At 34.7% G+C, this 19,474-nt stretch overlaps 2 protein-coding genes and 1 long non-coding RNA gene across 4 annotated transcripts in view; 2 read left to right on the forward strand and 1 right to left on the reverse strand.

Annotated features, from left to right (window-relative positions):
* Nucleotides 1-12,702, forward strand: part of LOC112459942 (glutathione hydrolase 1 proenzyme-like) — a 23,577-nt gene extending 10,875 nt beyond the window's left edge. For both annotated transcript variants that reach the window (XM_025024319.1, XM_025024318.1), the window contains 8 exons: nucleotides 7,029-7,265; nucleotides 7,372-7,595; nucleotides 8,175-8,367; nucleotides 8,466-8,666; nucleotides 10,841-11,090; nucleotides 11,178-11,371; nucleotides 11,448-11,688; nucleotides 11,798-12,702. In XM_025024319.1, coding sequence (XP_024880087.1) covers nucleotides 7,029-7,265; nucleotides 7,372-7,595; nucleotides 8,175-8,367; nucleotides 8,466-8,666; nucleotides 10,841-11,090; nucleotides 11,178-11,371; nucleotides 11,448-11,688; nucleotides 11,798-12,061 — 1,804 coding nt within the window. In that variant the 3' untranslated portion in view covers nucleotides 12,062-12,702. The remainder of the gene's footprint in view (nucleotides 1-7,028; nucleotides 7,266-7,371; nucleotides 7,596-8,174; nucleotides 8,368-8,465; nucleotides 8,667-10,840; nucleotides 11,091-11,177; nucleotides 11,372-11,447; nucleotides 11,689-11,797) is intronic.
* A 52-nt stretch (nucleotides 12,703-12,754) lies between these two features.
* On the reverse strand, nucleotides 12,755-18,266 carry LOC112459946. Its single transcript, XR_003041393.1, has 4 exons — nucleotides 17,934-18,266; nucleotides 15,983-16,103; nucleotides 13,132-13,541; nucleotides 12,755-12,844 (listed from the first exon to the last, which is right to left on the reverse strand). It is a non-coding gene; the product is annotated as an uncharacterized LOC112459946 (long non-coding RNA).
* Nucleotides 18,267-18,407: 141 nt separating this feature from the next.
* On the forward strand, nucleotides 18,408-19,264 carry LOC112459945 (nuclear protein 1-like). Its single transcript, XM_025024321.1, has one exon. The coding sequence runs from the start codon at nucleotides 18,547-18,549 to the stop codon at nucleotides 18,754-18,756; it is 210 nt and encodes a 69-aa protein (XP_024880089.1). The 5' UTR covers nucleotides 18,408-18,546; the 3' UTR covers nucleotides 18,757-19,264.
* The last annotated feature ends 210 nt before the right edge of the window (nucleotides 19,265-19,474 follow it).

The following is a 19,474-nucleotide window of genomic DNA, read 5'->3' on the forward strand; positions in this document are numbered from 1 at the left end:
ATCGTAGTTGTAATTGCACGATATTGTTCTTCAATGTTTTCCCTAGAGAGCTAGTATCTCATTTTGTATATATAAACTGCAGTATTTTTGTATAAGCAAATATTGTCGTCAGTGACAGCTTTATGTGCCCAAATTTTTAATTTTCTTTTTCGTTTTTTATGTAAAACCGACACTAGCCCCCTACACTTTTGTACGTACTTTAATTCTGTACAAATATTTTACAATTCCGTAAAGCCAATTAAAAGTGGTTTGCCTTTAACTAAATGTCGATAATTACTGTTACTATAGGATCCGATAGGATCCCCTTAAGGGGCAACACGCAATACTGCTCATCTTATCAACCTGCATGTGCTTTTGCATATATAAAAGTTAAAAGCATGACACTTTTTTTTCTAGACTTCTATCGTAGTTGTAATTGCACGATATTGTTCTTCAATGTTTTCCGTAGAGGGTTAGTATCTCATTTTGTATATATAAACTGCAGTATCTTTATATAAGCAAATATTGTCGGCAGTGACAGCTCTATGTGCCCAAATTTTTAATTTTTTTTTCAGTTTTGATGTAAAACCGACCCTAGCTCTCTACGTTTTTATGCGTACTTTAATTCTGTATAAAAATTTTACAATTCCGTAAAACAAATTAAAAGTTGTATGCTTTTAACTAAATGTCGGTAATTAGTGCCACTATAGGATCCCCTTATAACATCCTATATAATTTCTCCCATTGTTATTATCATTGTTCTTCCTTGTTTTCTTTTGCAAACTCTGAACAGGCACAGATTTGTTATCAATGTATACGGTTCTCAGAATTAGGATTAGACCTCTAACAAAAAAGTTATGCTTGTAGATCTATTATCGTGCAATGTATATAATATATGTCTATGGTATATAAATATAGGTAGGTACTATAACCTTGTTTATCCTTGTCTATATTTTTATCTATACATTTGTACAAGGACAGATCTTATAGGCCGGTAACATAAAAAACTATCGAAATTGTCAACATTTTCGGAGTTCGGCCTTTGGTTTAGAATCCTTTTATGATCAACTTTATCTTTTTTTTAATAAAATGCTATATTTTTTACTTTATATAGTACGATAGCCCTTTGTGTGTAATTTGTAAGACAAGCTCAATGATTATTGTGTGAGGACGGAGGAACTGACATCAGTTAAGAAAAAAATATAATAAATATATTATAATCACCAATATATTTATATATTTATATATTTAAACTTTTAGTTATTAAATTCGAAAAACATTGAGCTTCAATTCAATATAACATAAATATGTATTTAAATTCTAATAAAATCACCAAAGAAATAAAAAATTTTTTAAAATCAAAATAAACTCCTATTACCCCAGGCACCGGGCAATGAGAACCATCTTATGAGTAATCAGATTCTTTGCCTATGCAAACATTTAAGTGAGTATCAAAGTACATTGTGGAAACAGCAATTAAATAGGTAAAAAATAAGTTTTATCATCTTCCATTAACTTAGAACGAGATCAATCATTAAATTTAAGTTTTTTTATCATTTTATAATTAATTTTTACGAATGCAAAATTTGCAAATAAAATTGTTTATTTTTTCACTAGGTACGCAATTGTATGTTTAAAATTTGTATACCCGAGATAATTACTATAATTAAAGCCTCTTCTAATTACACCATTGGAATTAGTTCGAATTACCCCATTAGTCTAACTTCTTTCGATGGTTTAAGAGAAAAACTATTGAAAAGACATTTTAATTTTATGTTTTGTCACTAAAGTAAACATATGATAATAATAATAAAAAAAAAATTAATTCAATTATAAAGGAAAGTAAAACTACTTTTTGCTTAAGAAAAAATCGATAAAAATTATAAAGGAGCGACCGGAAACACGACGTGCACTTTCCCAGGCAAACAAAGCGAGCTTGATGAAACATTCGAATGGCGGAGAAAGCAGTGTTCCATAAGAGTTACACGCGGGTTCGGATTTGTAACGCGCAATAGTCAATTTATTCTAAGATGATTCTTATTCCCCCGTCCTCCCCTACATAGTAAAATAAATTTCAAATGTATGTCTTGTATTTTCCGTTCTTTACAATAATTATCAGTAAAGTATTGTAATTATTGTTACAAAATATATTGACATTTTCTCTAATTAACAAGAAATGGACAACATTTATAGGATTTCTTAATTTACTTCAGATTAATTTACTACAGATTAAAATTTGTTTGACATTTGACGAATTTGACGAATTTAATAAATCTTGATCCATTGACAGATTCTATAAAATAAATTAAATTAATTAAATTAATATTCTGTGAAATATAAATTAAAAAATTCTGTCTTTCATTTTTCTTTAGTAAACTACATGGATGAAGTTGGGGTAATTTGGACACTACCCTATTTTACTTTATAAGCTCCTCACAAAAATTAGAGGGCTTGATTTTTCTTAAAAAATAGGTAAGATTCAAGCAGCTGTAACTTCGTTAAAAATAAACAAAATTTAAGTTTAAAAAAAGGATTTTAAAGCTTAAAATTTTTACTTTCGAAAGGTTACTTTATTATTTTTTAGTTTCTGTGAGTTTAGTGATTTTTACATATAGAAAACTACGAGCTGGACAAAATGGAAAATTTTCTTCTCACTTTGTGGGCCTGTCACGTGCACAAAAAAATCTACGAAAATTTTCGACTTTGTAACGCGAAAGCTTGAAGTTTTCCGTACAAAATCTTTTTTTAAAAATGTTTCTGTGATTTTTTGTTACTGAGTTATCGCGGATTGAATAAGAAATAAGCTACCGTGTATACTGAAATGAATAACCCGCTACCCGTTTCAAAATACGGGTACCCGTTATACCCGCGTCAGTACAGGTACCCATATCGAGGCGGGTATAACAGCGTATGCTACAGATATGTGCACGGCGTATTACACGGAGACGCGTATACGCAAAGTAATAAAATATAAATTCTCACACGCTTCAAGAATATATTAAATATATGAAAGAATGCTTTTATATTAACCCTCCGTTTTTTCAGTACCTTCTTAATTAGTGCATACATGAGTCTGTCATGTCCAACGCTATTTTCCCTACCTTAAAGTATTTTAAAAAATCTGAAAAAATTTACAAAACATCTGTCTACATTGTAGTTGACAATTTTATAATCTTTTGATAACCATTTGTTTATTTAATATTTGATTTTTAATGAACTTTCAATAATATTAGCAAAATTATTACTTACATTTTTTTTTACTTGGGGAAATCTTCAAAAGACTCCCCCACCTCTGGGAAGAGGCGGGGAGTGTGTTGGATTCAACAGACCAACGCCGAAGCGCGGGTCCATCGCCTACCAACTAAAACCACAAAAATTCCAACGCCGCACCCGTTAATGGGAGGCTCTGGGAACAGTTATTATTACATCCAAAGAAAAAATTATTACTTACAAAAAAGATATTACATCTAGTGCATACATGGGTCTGAGACGTCCGTGCGAGACTTGACTTGCTCGGTATTCGGCGATATATTGATCTTTATTAACAGCTCTGAGTCCCTCTTACTCTTGAGTCCCTTTTCTCACTTACTTTTTTAGAAATAGAGGCAGGCTTGCCAGTTTTACAGTTACGAGCAGATATTATTTTGGCTCGGACGCCGTAGACCCACGTACACGGAGGGTTAAATATGCATTACACATTACGTGGATAAATAGGTATATGTGTGTAATTATATTTGAAATTTCTATAAATTGCTTTACGTGTAATTTTATATATTTTCTTATTTTACATGCATATATATCTTTCTAAAACTAATATAATTATATATGATATAATTATAATACTATCATTATTTTATACAGGGTGCCCCGGGTTTTATCCGACAAACTGCGGGAGCATATTCTACAAGTAAAAATAAGAAAAAAATATTATATGAAGTTTGGCTAGAAATGCTTTATTATAAACAAAGTTATAAACAAATATTGAAACGGAACATGAAATAGGTAAAAATTATTACCTATTTGGATAACTCTTATTTTTTAAAGTTCCCCATAAGTAAAAATCAAGAGGCGTTAAATTTGGCGATCTCGCCAAATTTAAGTTAGAGGAGGTCAGAGAACCATTTTTACTTATTGGTTACCGACTACCACGGGATTCTAGAGAAGTGTAACTACGAAGGGTTAATACATTTTATTTTGAGTTGTATCAAATTTCAATAATTAAAATAAATGCTTATTTTTCAAGTTATATTAACACATGATATTAATTCTTTTAACTTGAATTATGTGTAACTGAAACATTTGATTTTAGTAAATTTAATTATTTTGTATGTCAAAGTTTACGATTATTTGAAGATTTACTTTCACTTTTGTTTATGTTAAAATAACTGTAAGATGTGTTAATTTTTTAAAATAATTGTATTAAAAGAACTCAAAATAATATTTAATTTTTAAATAACATATTGTATAAAGCGTTATCCACGTTGACATAAATGTAACACATAAAAATGTTAAGAAAATAATAACATAGCTGTTGTATGTTAATTTTACATTAAAATAATAATCAAATCTCGGTAACACAAGAAAATTTTAACATATGGACCGCTATGTACACACGATTTTTTATTGTGTGTATTCACTGAGAAAAAATATACTAATAAAAAGGAAAATTTTCTTTATTTAAATAAATAGAGTCACAGTTGTATACAAACTAATATTTACTCAAATCCAGAACATTTTTTCTCAATGTGGGATTTTCCATAACGGATATTATGATCTAATCTTTCTTATCGGAAAATTCCTATAGGCCTAGATTGGCTCTACGGCAAGTATCTCGATCTTTAAGCCTGTAACTGACCTCATCTCTGTTTGTAAGATTGGGTCTTTCTCAAGTATACATTTGCACTTGAGGCAAGTAACACGTCTGTCACGTTATTGCCTTTTTTCTGTATGGAGTTCAACTTACAGGCTTAAAGATCGAGAGATTTTTCGTAAAGCACCAAAAGTCTGGGTCTGTAGGAATTTTCCGATAAGGATTAGAGCATATAATATCCATTACGGAAAATTCCAACAATTCAAAATAAAAAGAAAAATTAACGATCAAATTATACAATACAGTAACGATTTACTTTACCAGAAATATTGCACAATTATTAAAATGTAATATTCATAATAAATGGTGATTGTATAATCTTGATTATATTCAACATCATAAATTATGTCATTCATACTGTACATTCTTCCTACAAAAAATTTCCAAAGAAACCGCTGCAGTATTTGATCGAGCCAGACAACGCGAGCATGGCGCGGCGCATCAGTCATTAAAAATAGGTATATATCAAAAATAGAATTCATCCATAACATAAAAAATATATATACTTTCAGAATGAAGTAAAGAATACAATAGCATTAATTTAAAAATTTTTAAAGTGAACTTTTTGATAAAAAAAATAATTGAACATTTCAATTGCTTGTATAACAATTGGAATTTGCAATTTCTTGTAACTTAAACTATTTTTTTTTTAATCTTAGCTTTAAAATGCATTTTTCTACGACAAATATAACCGGAAATATTAATTTTTAAAGTTGACAACTTTTTCACAAAAATTTATAATACAATTATATTGCTTATAACTTCTGCACAAAAATATTTCGAACAAAAAAATGCGTATTTTCTTATTTTATGTATATTTCACATAATGAAATGAAGAGAAGCTGAAGAAATGAAGTTGTGTCAGAGATTCTTTTCAATTAAGGCTAGCTGTCAAGCGATAGAAGGAAGGTAATTCGAATCAAGCTACCTCCATGCGGTACACCTTGGATAATCCTATAATGCCGGCGGTACTTGAAATTTGTCGACTCATATCTCGAAAAGTACTTAACTAAAAGGAGTTTTGTTGTAGTGTTTTGAAAAAAGCGCTCGATGTCAGCTACAAGAATATTAAATAAAAAGTTAAATAAAAGATTTATATTTAAAATTTTAAAATTGACCTTAAGAACTCCTCCATACTTACGCTCAAGGTCAAATAAGTATCGCCGTTTGATGCATTTGTTGATTACAACTTTTGAGCGCAATCAACAATCTTGATTTTTAATCATATTTGTAATCAAATTATGAAGATTTGTTTGACAAACTTGCGGCCCAAGTTAACTCCAAAGCATCTGACGGGTATAATATTCGCGCGAGTATTCTCGTCCAAAGCAAAACGGATTAAACTAAATAATTTCTTTAATTGAAAGTTTTTTACTCTATTATTTAAAGAAATAATTGAGTGTATACACTTAAACTGAACACACCGTATATTTTTATTAGTTGCGCGTAAAAATTAATATTAAAAATTTTAATATAAAAATATCAAAGTTCTAATAGTCTCATTCAGTTCTAATCTAAGCGATTAATTAACGCTATTTTTAACGTATTAGCATTTGAAGTTACACAGAACAAAGTTTATATCCTTCAATATGTAAATGGTACGCCGGGTACGCGTGTATGCATACCGATCGTTCTATCGATCATTAATTTTTATAGCTCTTAGTATTAAGGCTGGAAATAGCTAAGAGAATAAATTAACATAAATCTAAAGTATCAATCTATATCTTGACAAATCATGCACTACTTAAAGACATTGAAACCTGATTCTATTTGCAAGAAGAAAGATAGTTAATCCAGTGCATGTACTGTTAAATCAATATCAATAACATCAAATTATCATAAAATTATTCACGTATACGTATATTATTCACGTATACGTGAATAATTTTATGATAATTTGATGTCATTGATACAGTTATTAATGTTGTTATTAATATCTTTGCAACGACAGCTGAACAATAAGAGAAAGCGATGCGAGAAAGGGGCAACGATAAAATCGATTTAACGTCGAAAAGCCTCTCTTAAGCTTTGATATATTGAAATCGCTACGCTGCGCGCTGGCAAAATAACAAAGTTGTTGTAAAAAACATTATCACGGCGATAACTCAGTGTTAAAAAAATAACCGCTTTGATATGTTTCAAGTATTGTCTTTATCAATGTGTTGTTATTCTTTTCCAGATCTCGATTTCGCGTACAACATGTAATCATAATTGGCGCCGTCGTAGCCGCGTTAATAATTGCCATAATCATCGGTCTGTGCGCATACGCACGTAACATCACGTCGGACCCGCGAAATGATGAATATCTAGTGCCGCCCGATCCAGAAAGCTTCCAGCCACCATCGTGGAGCAAGTTGAGAACTTTCAAACGCGGTGCCGTTTGCGCGGACGGAGCACCATGCGCCGTTATCGGCAAGTATGTATGCCAATTTCACAAAAATGTAAAACTTGTTTTTCTTAATTTGCAAGAATATTCGACATAGTCGATAAATACCCTTAATTGATTCGCCGGGTCTTTTCAGATCAATCCTGGAACGCAATGGATCGGCGGTGGATGCTGCGTTGGCCGCGCTAATATGCAACGGACTCGTGAACATGCAAAGTCTAGGTCTCGGCGGTGGATTTATAATGACGATTTATCAAAGATCCACGCGTCGGGCCTTCGTTCTCAATGCAAGAGACCGCGCACCTTTGGCCTCAAATTCTACGATGTACGATGGCAAATCCGCAAATGCATCTTCGCTCGGTAAATCTCGACAAATTTTATAATAAACAATGTTTCAATCGTCTTCTCCGATGAAAGACCTTGATGGAAAAATGTCGCGGAATTTTTCACATTATTAATCAAAATTTCTACGAAAATTTTAAAACTTTCTCAGAATTTAAAGATTTTCTCGAATTTTTTAAATAAATTGGAACATCCTTCAGAAAAACTCAGACCAAATAATAATAAAATATTTCCGATTTTTCTCGCCAACATATCTTTGTAGAAATCTGAATAAATATGAGAAAATCTGCGCAATTTATCAGAAATTTTCATACATACTCAGAAAATCCTCATTCAATTATTTCTGAAAGTATCTGAGAAATTTAACACATTTTTCAGAATTTTTCATAAATCTAAAATATCTGAGAAAATGAGAAATTTTTTCACCAGGGTAGCGATTATGTAACTTTATCCCTAGGGCGGAAAGGTGAAAAGTGACAATTTCCGCCATTAACTTCAATGGTGAAACTTTTCACTTTTCACGTTTTCGCCCTAGGGGAAAAGATACATGATCAATCCTCAGGGGAGTATTTAATGCCAACGGATTTTAATCGACAGGTGCACTGGCGGTTGCCGTGCCCGGCGAACTGGCCGGTTACTGGGAAGCTCATCAACAATTCGGTAGATTGCCATGGGCAGATTTGTTCAAACCGAGCATCGAGCTCTGCGAAAAGGGCTACGTCCTGACATTAGTGCAATATGACGGCCTTGCGTATAATAAGAAAAGCATTTATAATGATCCAACTTTAAGGTACGAATTTGTCAAATGTAAAAAGAACCACGCATAATGAATGATGAGATATTTACAGTGGCGTGTATACGAAATATATCCCGTCATCAATCTTTTAGAGAACTATTTGTCGATCCCGCAACTAACAAATTCCGTAAACCAGGTTCCGTTATTAAACCCTACGCGCTTTGTGAAACGCTGCGGATTATCGCCGAAAAAAATGCGACTGAATTTTATAACGGTACGATCGGACGACTTCTCGTTAATGATTTGCAAGAACAAGGAGGAATCATAACGATGAAAGATCTTAACGAGTACAGGTAATTAATTAAAAGTATCAATTGTGCGTCACGAAGAAAACTCGTTCTTAAGTATATTACCTTTTCTATATCCTTTGAGAGTAAGTATACAATGCGATTAACAGTGCATAAGTTGTCGTTCAAGTTCTGATTGTCCTTTTCGGTTTCGATTATATTACAAACTATAATTATTAACAAAATTCCACTTGAATTTTCTCGCGAAAAATTACACTATTTTTAAACCACCCAACCTAGAAGTGCTCACCTATTGCAAGAATAGAGATGTGCGAACTATTCAAATTTGAATTTCTATGATTCGAATACGAATCATATATATTGTCAATTTTATAAAATTATATTTCCCGTTAATAAGCAAAAGTCATTAATAGACGCATTCAGTAAGTGCATTCAATATTACAACCGTTCACTAAGTGGCTAAGTAGCAGTCAAAAAGTTCCTTTCTAATCTTTGACACAGGGGAGATCGGGGCGGAGTCGTCACTACAATTATCTCGAAATCTGTATGTTGTGTGAACTCGCCATTAATATTGTAAACACTACTTATGGTGCTCATGTGACCAACGGAGTTTAGTGAGATTATATGCTATGTTGTTATTTTCATTAAGGCAAACGTGTTTTTCGGAGATCAAAAGTAAAATTTTTTGCGCGTCAAAAATTTTAAATATTTTAAATATTATTGTCTCTCCGAATCTCGAAATAAGTGATTCTGACGAGTAATGCATGCTGAACACAAATCCAGTGAAATTTTTTTATCTTTGTTGATTTCTAATATTTGATGAACGATTAAACTTAGGCCGGTATTCATAGTTATTTAAGACCGTCTTAAGTTCAATCTTAAGATGTCATGAACCAATCACAGAGCCGTATTAGCATCTTAAGACATTACTTAAGACGATCTTGAAGACTATGAATACCGGCCATTGTGTCCGGGGCAAAGTAGTCACTAATCATGGAGGCTTCGGGCGAAAATCAAAGTCAAAGAAGCAGCAGTGGTCGGATTCCGGCGAGGACTTGGATAATATGTGCTGCGTGTGCTCAGAGATGACAGAATAGAGCTGACGAGAAACAGTGCGTTTCGTGCGAGCGTAGAGCACATAAGTGTGTGCGCTTTTCTTGTAATTATTTTCCGCCATCGTGTTTTTAATTAATGTTTCCATTTTTCTATTAAAAAATAATTAATAAAATGTATTATTTTTATTTTTCATGATCGGAATTATGAATTTTTATTTAAAATCCAGTCCAAGAATGGAGTGACGATTCCGCCCCGGCAATTTTGACATTTCAATTTTTGCACCTTTGTCGTTTTCACTCTATATCAGTTGAACAAAGCGACGTAAACCAAAAATGTCCATATAAATTTTGTAGCCAAGGCTTCACTCTTTACAACAATATATCACATTTTACTAAAATTATTTGTTTTGTTGGTAAAAATCGGCACCAAAAAAATAGTGACGACTTCGCCCCGGTCTCCCCTACCCTGTAACCCTATCAAATTATAAGTAAAAGTTTGAATACGCGTAAAAAATAGTAATCTATGAGTATTGATAATAAAATAAACTATATTATTTTATTTTAATTTCTATGTATGTAATTGGATGTTATTGGATACTATATTAAAGTATTTTTCGGCTAATTGTTTTAGTTGCTGCGACGTTAAATAAAATATATTTCATTAGTTTTCTATTAAATATATTTTTTTGTACGTGTGCTTTAAAAAGAATTTATAGATACAATATTATTTTTTCACATTAAAATATTCTCTTATTATCTACGTGTTAAAATTCAATCTAATAATAATTATATTGTTAATTAAAAATTATATTTTAACAATTCGATTCGCTTCGATTCAAACAAAATTTTGTCGATTTGATTCGATTTGACGTCAAAAATCCTTGATTTGTAGTATTCGTACATCTCTATGCCGGAGAACATGAAATTATTTTGATTTAATTATTACCGCATTGCTGATGATAGCTCAAAGCAGAGCCGAAACATCCAATTTATAATTATCTTCTTAATAATTAAAATTTGTTACAACGCGTTAACTCTTACGCATTGCTATCTGCGTTGTACTCCCAAAGCCCACCTTTTACTTGTTACTTGTTAATTTTATTATTGCGCGAGAATCCTCAGTTATTTATTTATTTATACTACATCTTTGTTATCTTTATCCAGAGTTTCATGGGATCAACCGATACAGACAAATCTTTCGAGCGGAATAAAACTTTTGACTACAGGAATACCCGGTGGTGGAGCTATTCTCTCGTTTATTCTCAACGTCTTCGACGACTACGGCTTCACGCCGGCCAGCATAGCTGATTTTAACGCGACAATCCTCACGTATCATAGAATGATAGAGACGTTCAAATATGCGTTCGCGTTAAGGACGAATCTGGGCGACGGAGCTTTCATCGATATGACCGAGGTAAATACATATATCGAATTCTTCTTTTTTAATCTTGTGCTGGGTTTGTTTCAATCATAATTGTGCAGTATTTCAATCCCTTTGAAGATAACCAGAAACTTAACGTCGAAAAGTTTCGCGCACGCGATACGAGAGAAAATAGATGATACAAAAACGTGGCAGGATCCACGGCACTATGGTTCTCCTAACTATGCTATTGTTGAAGATCACGGTACCGCGCACGTGTCAGTGCTGGCACCGAATGGCGATGCAGTATCGGCTACCAGCACCATTAACTTTTAGTAAGCGGATTTTCACCTAAAGTTGCATCGTTTGCAAATCGTTAAAATATTCTTTCCGATTCTGACGATTTTGCAGTTTTGGAAGCGGAATAGTCAGCAGAAGAACCGGCATTTTGTTAAACAACGGCATGGACGACTTCAGCATTCCGTCGCAGTTCAATTATTTCGGTATGCCGCCAAGCCCCAACAATTATATCGCACCTAAAAAGCAGCCATTGTCCTCGATGGTGCCGTCCGTTCTGATCGATCGGCACGGTGATGTCAAGATGGTCATGGGTGCCGCCGGTGGTACGAGAATTTCCACGGCAGTGTCACAAGTCAGTATAGCACCTTAAATATCTAATAGTCCGGATTCAGGTTTCTATTTAGCCGAGATTAATAAATCAATGGACAATTTTCACGAATAAAGGCCTCCAACGCTTTCAGGTGACTGCAAAGATACTTTGGATGAAGCAAACAGTCAAGGAGGCGGTGGACTCAGCAAGAATACATCACCAGCTATTTCCGTCAAAGCTGTCTTACGAGTATGGGATCCCTAAGCAGGTGGTCGACGGTCTGAAACGTTTGGGACACGTCGCGGAACGTTACAGGGTCCGCGGCAGTGTAGCCTGCTTCATACTGTACGAAAATTCCACAATTTTTGCCAACGCCGATTACCGCAAAGGCGGCGACGTCTACGGAATCGATTGATTCACGTGCGTTCACATCACCTTGTCGATCCAGCCGTCACCTTGCGGCACAAATCTTTCGTGAAGAAGGATAACCGACGTTTTTTTGTTCAAACAGCGCCGAACGTTTCTTCGTGATTATCATAAACATCGACGTACGCGATCGATCTTTTTATCATACGCATCAATATTATCGTTCAATATAACTTTTACGTCTTCTCGCTCACTAATCGCATTTTATCCATGCATCGCTCTTCCTTCCAACAATATCCACGTATCTCGGATTTATTATCCTCCCTTGAACCTTCATGATATTTATTTATGCAAAACAGATAACAATGTAAGTACATGGAAACTGACGAGTTTCTTTTTCACAATTATAATATTCGATTCGAATTTTCAGCGCAACTGTTCGATATTTCGTGGACGTGACACTACTTATTGAAAACCTCTAGTCTTGCCATGCTTTTTATAGGCATAGAGCCTTGATGAAATGCCGCGATTTATTTCCCGTTTTAAATTACTCCACGTATCAGATGTTCCACCTCAATTACCATCGTCGCACATCCCAAATGAGTCTTTGCAAAATTTCCTAAAAAATTTTTCTGTTATAATTTTTGTACCAGTAATCTTTTCACTCAATAAAAATGTATTTTAATAATACACCTTGTGACACACTGTCTTGTGTCGGCTAGAAGGAAATTATTTCTCGTATTCTTGGTACGTCACTGCGTATCCCTCCTTCTTCTAGTCTTCTTGCTTCGGGGTCATGGAGCTTTCTACAACGCCAAGGCGGCGCGGCGCTCTGGAAGCGTCATACAAATATAAAGCTGGATACACAATGCTAGGCGATAGCGATAGCGTGATAAAATATAACCTGAATATATGGTAAGGAACATAATTTATCAAACATTAATTTATTAAAATTAACATTAAAACTGGAAACGCGCATCTCAGCAAAAATCTGAACGCTGATTGGTTAGATACAAGGCAATAGATATAAAATTACAACTCGTCGGAAATTGCTGTCGCTATCGCTATCGTCTAGCATTGTGCATCCAGCTTAAGGCATTGCATTAGCGATTCCCCTACTACAGCTCGATGAAACCTGTTCCCGCAACCATCCAGGAGGATTCTCGGCTAGTCGCGTCAGTTGCCAGTTTGAGAGCAGACTGAGGACCGATTTAATGCCAACTATCAGGATCAAATCGATTAACGGCACCACGTGTCCGCGTTCAATTTTCTTTCGTCTGATCATCGCTGTCCTTCGAATTTGATCGACGATTTCCTTCGCACGGTATTTTTATAAATGCCGAAAGTAAGAAGGAGAAAGAGAAAAGGAACCGTGAACGAACTTTGTCATATCTGCTGATTTAGCGAATATAGCGCGTTCTACAAGCTATAATTAAACGTCACCTTGTGTGGCGAGAGGAGTGCGTATGAGAACGAGCACGTATTCCGCGCCTAGTTGAGATAATCCGTCGTCCGTATCAATACTCGACCTTGAAAATAAAACTGCGCCGTGAACAAAAGAGGAATTCGATTATTTGAGTATACAAACGATATGCCAGATTCGCAGGCGCGACATTTAATAACACCTGATGAACCTAAAAAATGATGCGACGCTATTGTATATAAAGAATGTTGGATAATCGAATATAACCATTCGAATATAAAACATCTGTTTTTGTATAGTTAATTAATAGCAGTGATATCATCTTGAATAAACATTATACATTCTCTCGCTGCAAAAACACACACTGCCGCGAATTACGGACTTCGCAACGTGTCAAATTTTCCCGTAAATAGCAACACTGACAATGAGGGAAAATGTTTGGTATTTGCGACTATAATTGCATAGTAAAATAATTATGATTGGGTTCTTATTTTTATAGTTATTATTGCTACAATATTGGTAAAAATAACTTTATATGCTCAATCTTGCAATTATGGTCATATTGTTATCGTACGATTATTATAGTACTTATACTATACACAAATCGCAAGTTAGAGTGTATAAAACTATTTATATGGTTGAATAAATGTATCTTAAAGCTATGAAAATAATAATGGGTGCTTTTCATTTAGTGACACAAGAGTTATTCTGTTCTTTTTCAACGTCTAGTGAACAACAAAGATAGAGTGACGCTTGACTTGTGTCGTTAACTGGAAAGCACCCAGGTAGAATAGAGTCAACTATAATTCGCATTGTTAAAATAACTATTATAAAAATGTAGTTAGTACCAAAAATAACTAAAAATTATAATAAAATTGTGATAATTGCAACTATTATTTTTTTTCTCAATAAAATGTTAGAATACGATATTATTTATCTTTACTGCCCTCATCGTAACGTTATTCACAATTCGTATTGTTATTGACTTTCGCCAACGTCGAGGGGAAATTTCCGTAAATTTCTGCCAAATAAAACTCAGCTGTAAAACAAAGTTACAGGACTCGTTACTGCGATCGCGCGATCAAGAGCAAGATGATTAAAAAATACGGAACTATATAATATATGAAATGTCGTCGGTGGCGTGACGTCGTCTGTCTTTCACGCTTCGGTAGCTTCGCTTCGCGTCGAGCATCGTACGACATAGAAGCTCGATTGATTGCGCGTGTGTTAATGCGTGATATCAGCTTTCCTCCGCAACAGCACCGAGTCGGTGATATCTATAACCCGGCTCGGTGAATGTAACAACAAAATATTTCCCGAGTTGTTTACGTCCCCGTTACGAGCGGGCACCTCCGCAAGGTAGATTGCAAGTGTCACGTACTTACGTCTTACTCACAAACGATTAGAATACAACGTGACACGCACTTTCCTATCGGCAATGCACACGTTGATTCCTTAACACTAGAACTACCAAGGGGATCAAAATGACTTGTTTAAAATTTTTTTAAATTATTTATTTTTAAAACATCACAATTTTTGAAATTTTCTCTGACTTTTATTGAAATATACAAATATAAATAAATTTATAAATTTATAAATTTGTAGAAATTGGTAGAAATAGGTATAAGTTAATCTTCGGTAGTTCTAGTGCTAAATACTCGTATACAACTAGTCGTTTTTATTCCTTTCATTTTGTTCTTTTCTCTATCCTCTCTCATTCTCGCAAATTTTTCGAATTTGCAACGGCGTGGCTGCGCGATTCCTCAATGTTCCATTGAATAACCAGCAAGATAAGAGGAAATATATCACTTTGAGTAAACTGCTCTCGGAAACCACAAACGCGCTCTGCTAAAAACAGCGCACTATTGTGCGGTCGTACCGACGCTGAAAATACACGCTCTATAGAACTCGCGGAAGGCAATGCACTTGAGTGTCGGGTGGGCTTACGTGTTGGAATTTTCTAGGTCGCGTCGAACGTATAGATTAGCCACGTGAGTAAGGACTACTGGGTGCAACGCCGCAACGGGAACGAAGATCTGCGTACGAAGAAAACCGTATGGAAGACTTGCGATAACATTATTAAATTATATTCCGCTATGTCGCTGAATATCCGATCATGCTGCAAACGGCAACGTTGTGTCCGACGACTTCTCGCTCACGTTAAACTATTTCATCTAAATTAATCTTCAATATATGGTTCATACAGATAACAATATCTATAGAAATTATCGGACACGTATTGCTCGTATGAGCTAGCTAATGGAATACGCGAAATAAGTTAAGATTAAGAGTGATTTCGACCAAGCTCCGAATGTAATTGATTAATTCAACCGGCAGTGTTGCTTAAAGCAAAATCATATACAATAATTCTAGTTATATCTTGAGAGAGCGTTTTTCTTGCCTCTATTAATTTTATTCTATTCATATCAACAAAATAAGTAATAAGTTAATAAATAGATATTTCTTGATAAGTTAGTCGCTAAGTTAATGGAGGTTTAATCAAAGTCACTCTTTAAAATTTTTGAGAAATTACGACTAAATACGTACATTCGCAGGCTACGACGACGCTTCCAGAATGACTGCCCAATAACAATACGCGGCGCGTATCCTTATTTTGTTGCCGTTTTATCTGTCCGGTTATTTCGTCCTTGAAAATATTTTAACACTTCTGAAAATAAAAATAGAAACATATTAATTCTTATCGATGTTTCCACGAGCGAGCGATATGCCTATAATAGGGGAGACCGGGGCTAGTTGGTACACTTTTTTTTAAAGATTTTTTTACACGTAACTAATAAATAGAATACAAGCCGCAAAAGGATTTTTCAATAGACGCATGCTTATACAACATAAAAATTATTTTTTTAACTAAATAGTATAATTAATTTTGTTGTACCAATAACAATTATTAGGCGACATTTGTAACAACCAGCTCCACATACGGGGTAAGTTGTTACAGTACTGGATTAAGTTGCGAAAGACCTAGTTTTCAAAGTATAATGTATTTAATAAAAAAAAATAACAACATATATGTAACAATATGGGTTATATTACACTTACATTGTTGAGTGCAAAATTATAATATAAATGTAATTTAACTGATGTTCTGTATTGACTGGTTCTGATACGTAATAAGAAACGTTAACGATGAAATCTTACATAAGATTAAAATATCTGCCGCTGTTATGCCGAAATTATGTGTAACATCGACGGAGTTGGTCGAAATTATAATAAGTAGAACAGCAGTAACAACTTGCCCCGTCACAACCAGCCCCGACCTGCCATATTTAGATATTTTGATTATTGTTTAAACAAAAAAATGTTTTAAGACATTAACATAACTGGAAGTTATTACGTTTAAAATAGAGATTTTAAAGACAGTTAGAATTATGATATAAATGACCAGATTTATAACCCTATTCACTCCAACGTTTTTTCCGCCCCTTTATTCCTTCAACCATGCACTTTCGATTTCCACGTGTTTTTCAAAATGTTAATAGCTTTGAAAAATTCCCCAAAAATTATTATAATATCTTTGTACCTTCGACTAAAAAGCAATGTAAAGAAAATTTGGAAATTATTTATTTAAATATTTTTTTACAACAATTATATGTTGACAAACAAACGTTACGACTCGTTTTACTTAAAAAATCATAACTCACGAACAAATTGACGAACCTTAATGAACCAAAACGCAAATTAAAGCTAAAAGTAGTGCAAATGAGAAAAAAATGAGATAATTATTAATTAAATAGGAATACTTAATTTCGTCGCCGCAAATTTGGTAATTTTTAAATGGTACAGAAGAACTTTAAAAACTTAAAAAATGCTGGAAAAAGAATTTCTGAATAAGAAAAGGCGAATTTAAAGTGTGACAGATATTTTTTATGTAAAAAAATTAATTTTTTTTATAATTGTAGCTCCTCCCCACCTCTTCCACCTGCCTCTGAGCCATAATAGACCTCTGTGGAATGTTAAATTTTGTTTTAACAACAAAAATATTTTAAATACGCTTAAATTATACACAAAAATACATTTTTATCGAAAAAAAAATGCTCATTTACCTTTCACACAACACTGACGTAATCCTCCAACCATGCACTTTCGTGTCCCACCGAGATTTTGTTTGTTTGCCGTTTCGAGAGTAAATGAGCTAGGACTTTGAAATTTTTACCTGAGGTTCTCTGCCACAACAACTTTTTTTAGGAGTGGGGGGATTATCCCACGATCATTTGTTTTCCGGAACAAACGACTGTTAGAAACTCGTGGGACACGAAAGGCATGGTTGGAGTGAATAGGGATAAATATAACATTTAATACATCACTGATATATTTTACTTTTGGCTATACAAAACTAAAACTATTTTCTGTTTGTGAAAATACGCTACTCAGCCTAAAATAACTAATGGAAATATTATCGCAATGTTTTTGCGGAAATACTATATTTTTTATGCAATATTATCTTTTGTCACTTTTGCAATAATTGCCGTGTACCTACCTGCCCCATGTACCAATTAGCCCCGGTCTCCCCTACGTAACATTGTCGTAACGTTGCGCCGCGTACGTACAAACTTTGTATGCCTCGCGATTTGTTTATTTCTTCCTTTGCAGCTGATATAGATAATCCAAGTCCGCAGTTGCATAATTTTTTACGAAAAAGCCAGGTCAAAATGAGACACTTCTTGATACGTTATCGGAGTCGTGAAGGCCACGCATCTCGACACGCAGATACTACGCAGTTGCGCGAACTTGCATGAACTTGCGCAAGGGAAAACAATTTCCTTTATTTTTTTTCCACGCGGAATTAATTAAAGAAAAATATTAAATATTAAATTTGTACCGTGCCATCGAGGGACCGTGTCGCCGGCGAAGAAGCACCGGGCCTGGTACGCCGGCAACGTCGCGCGAAGTGCGCATGTACGGCCCGCGCGAACGGGTCGCTGGTAACTGGTAGCTGGTATATAAACTCGGGTCGGCGAACGCCGCGCGACCAGTGTCGAATCGATCCTCCCGGTCGAGTCGTTACACGAGCGTACCATTTCGCGCAATCTGCGTCGCGCCGCGACTTTCCTTTCTTACAAGCATCCCCGAGAAATCGAATCTCGTGAACTATGTCCGAGGCGCACGTCGACGAGTACGAGCACTTCAACTACGACTACGACAAGCACATCTTCACCGCACACGGCGGTAAACAGAGGAGCAAACGCGAGGCCGTCGCGCATACGAATCACTTCGACCCGAGCGGCCATTCTAGAAAGATCCTCACCAAGCTGATGAACACTGAGCACAACAAACGGCAGACGAGCAAGAGCAAGGCGTAGAGGTGAGGCCTCGCGTCGAGTCGATTCTACTTGAATGCTCGTGCTCGAATTGTCGATACATGATCCGGTGTAATCAATTCACGATCGTTTTTATTCCCGAGCAAGAATTACGCGATTCACTTCAGCTCGCAGCGAGATTCGAGCACATTCGTTCACTTTACGCCGAAGGCCGAAGTTGGTTGAATATCTTGAACGCAAGAATCGCGATATTCATATGTAGCAACCTTCAAGGCGGTACTTACAGAAATTACAAATAATTAGTAATTTTCGTCTCCGATTTATTTCGATAAGTTAAAATTCGTTAACTTAACAGAAATTATTTTTAATCATTCTGCAGTATTTTATCAATTTTTAAACATTTCTGTGTGTATTCAAAAAGATAAAAGGATAGAACAATGGAAAAATCAGAACAACACGGTCGCGTTTAGCCCATTTTCTTTCTTACCGCGTTCGCTTGCTTTCATTCCCAAGTGAAAATGACGCGATTTGTTTTTATCTCGCAGCGAGACTTGCTCCTTCACGCTGAAGGCTGCTATGCGTGAAGTCAGTTGAATATCTTAAACACAAGTACCTATGGCTGATATTTCATACGTCGTACTGATTGACTACAAGATAGAGAATTTCTAGAAACTCGATAATTTCTCTATCCTGCAGCCAATCAACATGCTTAATAAATTTGTCATACGACACATGAAATATCAGCCTATCTCGATCGTAT

Source organism: Temnothorax curvispinosus, unplaced genomic scaffold, assembly GCF_003070985.1.
Source record: "Temnothorax curvispinosus isolate PA1 unplaced genomic scaffold, ASM307098v1 QBEX01010257.1, whole genome shotgun sequence".
NCBI classification, from domain to species: domain Eukaryota; kingdom Metazoa; phylum Arthropoda; class Insecta; order Hymenoptera; family Formicidae; genus Temnothorax; species Temnothorax curvispinosus.